The following is a 6,545-nucleotide window of genomic DNA, read 5'->3' on the forward strand; positions in this document are numbered from 1 at the left end:
TGATCATTATACACCAACATGCAGGTAACCGTATAAATGTATGCAAACCACTAACAAAAATTAACAAATAGAATTTACAGATTGTTCTAACAACATAAATTAAAGTAAAACATAAAATCATGAACTTTATATAAACACTTCAAAATATTTAAAGAATTGGTTAACAATATAGAAATTATATATTTGCATATTTAAAACAAAACTATTGTTTTTACACTTTCTTTGAAACCTTTCATTTTTTTTAACTTTCTGTTAGAAAAATAATTGATAAATTATTAATTTGTTAGCTCCTTTGTTCCTCTTAGTTATGAGCAAAAACGATTCTAGGCCAAATTGGTCCTAAAATTACATACAATTTCTATAAATTTTCAGAAGTATATGTTTGGGATTTGAGATGAACTTTAAATAAAACTTTCAAACAATAAGTCATCCCTGCACAACTGCTAAGTTTCACATTTGTATCAGTATGGCCCACCTGTATGTGTTTTAAAATGTTTTACAATATTGTGTCTGGTAAAATTACTCTTTCTTTGAAACTGTTGATCACAAGTTTGACATTTGTATGGCCCATCTGTGTGTGTTTTAACATGATTTACTAAATCTCTTTTTCGAACATACTGTTTATTACATTCATCACAACTGTATAGTTTCTCACCCGAGTGTATTCTCATGTGTCTTGTCTTGTCACCTGAATGATTAAAACGTCTTCCACATAAATCACAAGCAAAGGGTTTATGATCCTTGTCAAAGTGTCTATGTATATGACGTTTTAAATCACCTTTTTGACTAAATCCGTTTCCACATATGTCACACTTAAAAGGTTTGCTTTCAGAGATTTCTAAGTGTTCTTTCATATGTTTTACTATATGCCCTTTTGATGTAAATGTCTTTTCACATAATGAACATACATATGGGCTTTTATCCAATTGCATATCCATGTGTTTGGAGAGTACTTGATGTTGTTTCATATGACGCTTGATACTTAATTCATATTTAAAAGAGTTATTGCATATTGAACAAGCATAAGGTTTTTCATCGGTGTGTGTTATCATATGCCTTTGTAACAACCTTTCAGTGACAAACAGTTTATTACATACAGGACATTCACTGCAGTTTTCTCCTGTGTGACTCTTCATGTGTACTTTCAGTGCACATCTTTCTGTAAATCCATTTTTACAAATCTTACATTTAAAAGGTTTTTCAGGCAGGTGTATTGCTTTGTGTCTTTGTAATCCTTTTCTTTGATTAAAAGTCTTGAAACATTTCTGACAAGTGTAAAATTCATCTTGTTTGTTCATTTTCTCCTGTAAAACATTGTTTTTGTGTTCCTTTATTTTCTTGCTTTGTCCTTTTGAACTCCATTTTCTGTTCTGTCTTATTTTCCCCTTTGAACTCTTGCAATGAACTGTTCCAATTACAGTTGATGAACTGCTTGTGAATTCTTCAGTGTGTGAACTTAAACTATTTGATTTTTGGAGTTCCATTTTACAAATATCTGAAATAGAATTTGTAATTTAAATATATAAGATGTAGTATGAGTGTATTTTGTAGCTTTGTTTCTGCTGCAGCTTTATTACATTTCTTAACCGACGCCTTTTGACCCCACCCGATTTACTCCATAATTACGCCTTTTGACGCCTGTGTAGTACCTCAGTTGAAATGCTTTGACAACAAAATGTCTGCATCAGACTTAATAAAATTTGTATCCAATATGAAAAGGATATTCATAAGAATATCTGACTTATTTATTTGATGACATATATTTGTTTTTAGCTTAATACACAAAGTGTAAATATGTCCATAGATGATTTTGGATAACCTCCATTTAGACAAAATTTCATTACATGTACTACCCATCTCAGTTGCAGATCATGAAATTATTATAAGAGGCAGGCACCCAAAGAGTGCTTAAGAGGTTTAGTGATTTCCTAAATAATCAACTCTTTGTTAGGCCAATTAAAAAAATATGTGTGTTCCCTATATTTTAAGCTTAGAAAAAGCCTACCTTTAAGTTTTTTTATTGTCATTTTCAATATAAAACACTGTTAAAGTCAGATTGTCTCCTATAGACTCAAAAGAAATTGTAAAATTTAAAAAAAATCCCAATCTACCTACATGTACCCTATTTTTTTCAAAGATAAAATAGGAAACACACATATAATGATTATTTTATTTGAACCCATGATGAACCTTAATATTTTCTAGCAAAATAACCATGTGCCCTCATGTAATCTTCAACATATTTCAGTTAAGAGGTATGAAGATGAAATGTATATCTTAATTATAGATGTTTACCAATACTGCTAACTTAAGTCACTAGTATGACAGCTATGTTAATTTTTGTTAACAATTTATATCCAAAGCGAAAGAGAGGGAACATATTATGACAGGGGATCGAAACGACAGTGCTTTGCATAAAATGATATAATACAAATCCGGAACGTTTTCTTTAAAAAAAAAAATACATGTCATAATACATATATGGTCCTTTAATCACTGTGTTAGTCCTATACTATTCTAATCAGACTCAGTTGAATGTCCCTGACTCTCTTTTGAGAATACAAAAGCTTGTAGGACAGTCACACCAGGGGTGTATAGGTATTCAGTACAAAAATATTAAATTATAATATACATGATGAAAAGTTCGAAGAATTGTGAATAAATTAATGTACCATAACATCCGACAATATACATGATGAAAAGTTCGAAGAATTATGAACAATGTACCAGCAGTACAGTACACCCTGTTTGGTATTATCATATCTATTGCGTTCTGATTGATATATATAGGCCTACGTTTAATATTAACTTTATTAATAGTACATATTTAAAAAAAAATAAGCACGTAAAACCTGATACTACTATATATGTTTTCTCTTATTTGTGTTTGTGACTATGTATACTGTATTGTTTATTATATTTGTAAAAGATTAATGTTGTAATGATTTATTACTAATGATATTATATCATGCTCCTTGTGAGCCCATTTTATGGAAATAAAGCATCTTCTTCTTCTATATAATAGAACTATCCTTTTGGCTAGACATCTACCAATCTTATTAAAAACCGATCTCTCATCGCTCCTGTTTCTGATATGTCGCGTGGGAGATCTAACGAAACCGGCTTTGAGGTCACATGTGAGTGAACTAAAAGTCATGAATTTATAAAGATATGCAAATGAGTTGACGACCTATTAATAAGCCAATCAAAAAAGTTTATGTATTATTATGACTGACGATTTCGTCGTACATAAAATGAGTTACATCCCTTTGCCTTACGTTAAACTTCCAAGATTGTGGAAGACTCAATTTCATTGGTCGAAAAAGACACACCTACGAGGTCACTCACATGTGACCTCAAAGCGGGTTTCGTTAGATCTCCCACGCGACATACCAGAAACAGGAGCGATGAGAGATCGGTTTTTAATTAGATTGGACATCTACCATCAATCTTTCAGTGATCTTAAACCTTCACCCTAGCCACACAAACACATACAGACATAGTCGATGCGTAACAAAACTCAAGAAATTCTTATTTCTTTATATCCTCTACTGTAAAATACCTACCTGATTAGGAATTTTGAATAATTGTGGCCATTACACGCAGATTTGAGAGTACTCAAAATTTCTGGAAGCCAGTTGATTGATTGATTTTTTTACACCCAGTGTCAGATATTTATGCAAGTTCAGGACCGTTGATTTTTTTTACAATAAATACAACTTGGAGCTAGGTCCTGTAATAGGTGTCGTCCAGGACGAAGGTCTGGGAATTTAAAAATGCCATGCATTGGAAAATGAGGGATTATTGGATAGGAGCAGAAATTTTGCCTTTCAGTAGACCAACTACGAACTCCTCAAAAAACTAGGCATCGGATTTAATGTCCCCATTCTGACCAGACGTGACAGCGTACTTGTACATCCTGCACAGCCAAACGGACGACCAACATTGGCAAGTTGGGTGAAAAGCTAGTTGAAAACTAATAACAACTAATTAAAAAACTCATGTGTCTAAGTTGAGGTTCATTCAAGTTTTTGTTGATAGAAGTGCAATGATCTGAACCAAAGTTCTAGTTTATAGTTTCTATATAAGGTAAAATCGTAAAAACATTCAATTCTATCCAATATTCCATTCACTAAGGACGAGAAACTAGTGAGCACATGACATTCGATAATTAAAGAGTTTTGACAACTTCACCGGCCTTCATCTACAGATAACGTTGTTTCTTATTTTTTTTAACAAATTTATGTGTAGGCACGTGTCTTAAGTGTCTAACGACAGCTACGCCCCTGCACACGTAAGTTATGTTTGGTAAATGGTTCGAATTATTATATATGATATATATAGATACTTCTTGGATCTTCTTGGATCCTCTTGTATACAGGAAAAGTGCAGGAAACTAAACTTTAAGGACTCAATTTGGCATCTTAAAAGTTTAATTTGAGACTGAACTATTTGTAATTCTATTATTTGACACTTTACACGGCTAATATAGGGGAACCTGTTTAGATATTAAGGGCATACGATACAGATGAACGATTCACTGAAAAAGTTAAATCTACAGAAACGTCGGCATGCATGCGACGTTCACATAAAGTCATCTATTAATTAAAAATGAACAAGTAAAATATATTTGATACAAGCATCCATTTCTAAACAAAATGACTATATAATTATTAGCATGGACTAAAGTCAAATTGTTCTTAAAATTTGACGAAACAAAACACTAAAACATCTGTTATTCAATTTTTAAGAATGTGAAAATAATTAAAACATGGATGTAATTTTGGTACTCCTCATTACAGAATCGGATCATGATGAAATTCATATCGGGTGAGGCGAAATTTGAAGAAAAAAAGGCAGGATAGGAGTTTTGAGTAAAAAAAAAGGTAGGATGAGCAACTAGGCATGTTTCTCTATGTTTTCCATTCTAAATTTATATTCCTTGGTTAAGACCGGCAAAATAGCAAAACTCTGACGTTACGCAGTGTTCGGTTTAGTAATGGTAACGTAACTTACTCGACGTAGTTTTCAATGGAAGTCAAATTTTCTTGTTGATTTATTACCTTTTAAATTATTAAAAATGATCTCCAAAAAATATATCATTACACAAATGCCAGAGATCTGTTCAAATGCTAAATATGGAAAGCCTCAGCTGTCATATATTAGAGATTTACAAAACGTTATGCTGAAGCTTAAAATGTAAAGTTAAGACAGCGTGATGTTGAATTGAGTCATCAAAATGCTAACTCTGAATTACAATATGCTAAGTTGAATCTGCTCAATGTTGACTTGCAATGACAAGTGCTTTAGTCGTGATAGTATAATGATAAGTCACGATGTTGTGATGATATGCCAAACACACGTAACGTTGAGTTTAAAGTTAATGATGTGAAGTTGACGTTGCATGATGTTAGCTTGCAGATTGATAATGCTCAGTTATCCACTTCCATTGCTATGATAACAAATAAAATGAATAGCTAAAATGTATGGTGCTGACTTGTTATTAATAAATGTTGAGCTGAGATAGTACGATGTTATCTCATTGTGATATAACGATTGGTCAATCATGCAATCTGTTGATTTAAAACACCATGATGTACAGTTGAAAGTACATTATGATAAGTTAAGATAACACGATGCTACACCACTATATTGCAACGAAAGGCCTACCATACAATGTGTTAACTTAAAACAACACGATGCAACGTTGAAAGTAACCGATGTTAAGCTAAGATATCACGATGGTTTATCAGTATAACGTCACGATGGGCTCAACATACAATATGCTCACTCGAAACTACACGACGTAAAATTGAAATTTTGTAATGTTAAGCTAAGATAGCATGATGGTATATCAGTATAATGTCACGATAGCCTTACAACACGATATGCTCATTTAAAACTACACAACGTACAGCTGAAAGTATGTGATGTAAATTTATGATATCATGTTGTTATATCATTTGAATGTCACGATAGGCTTATCATACACTATGCTCATTTAAAACTACACAACGTACAGTTGAAAGTATGTGATGTTGAGCTATGATAGCATGTTGTTATATCATAATAATATCACGATAAGCTGGCCTTACACTATGCTCATTCAAAACTAAATGACGTACAGTTGAAAGCATGTGCTGTTGTCAACTTGAGCTATGATACCACGATGTTATATCATAATAATATCACGATAGGCTGGCCATACACTATTATCATTCCAAGCTACACGACGTACAGTTGAAAGTACGTGTTGTTGAGCTAAGATAGCACGATGTTATATCATTATTACGTCACGAGAGGCATATCATACAATGTGTTGACTTGAAACTACACGATGTAAATTTGAAGTAGTTTAGTCTTGACTTGAAACATAAATGTTAAGTTATAAAAACAGAGCGTAAATTCAAAATAAAACAATGATAGCTAGGATGACATATACTTGCGCAGAATTGAAGATTTTTGGTTTTGACTTCGAATATAGTACAAATGTTAGATCGTTTTTATGTTAAATTGAAAGACAATAATAATGCGTAAAACATAAC

General features: G+C 32.2%; 1 protein-coding gene across 2 annotated transcripts; it reads right to left on the reverse strand.

Moving 5' to 3' along the window:
• Nucleotides 1–230: 230 nt before the first annotated feature.
• On the reverse strand, nt 231–2,385 carry LOC139517096 (zinc finger protein OZF-like). Of its 2 annotated transcripts, none has more exons than XM_071307777.1 (2): nt 2,296–2,385; nt 231–1,495 (listed from the first exon to the last, which is right to left on the reverse strand). In XM_071307777.1, exon 2 carries the CDS (start codon nt 1,482–1,484, stop codon nt 462–464), a length of 1,023 nt encoding a protein of 340 aa, XP_071163878.1. In that variant the 5' UTR covers nt 1,485–1,495; nt 2,296–2,385; the 3' UTR covers nt 231–461. The 2 variants fall into 2 exon arrangements, with proteins under 2 accessions (XP_071163878.1, XP_071163879.1); XM_071307778.1 differs by having other exon boundaries at nt 2,309–2,379.
• Between the last annotated feature and the right edge of the window lie 4,160 nt (nt 2,386–6,545).

The sequence above is a fragment of the Mytilus edulis genome, chromosome 3, assembly GCF_963676685.1.
Source record: "Mytilus edulis chromosome 3, xbMytEdul2.2, whole genome shotgun sequence".
In the NCBI taxonomy this organism is placed as follows: Eukaryota; Metazoa; Mollusca; class Bivalvia; order Mytilida; family Mytilidae; genus Mytilus; species Mytilus edulis.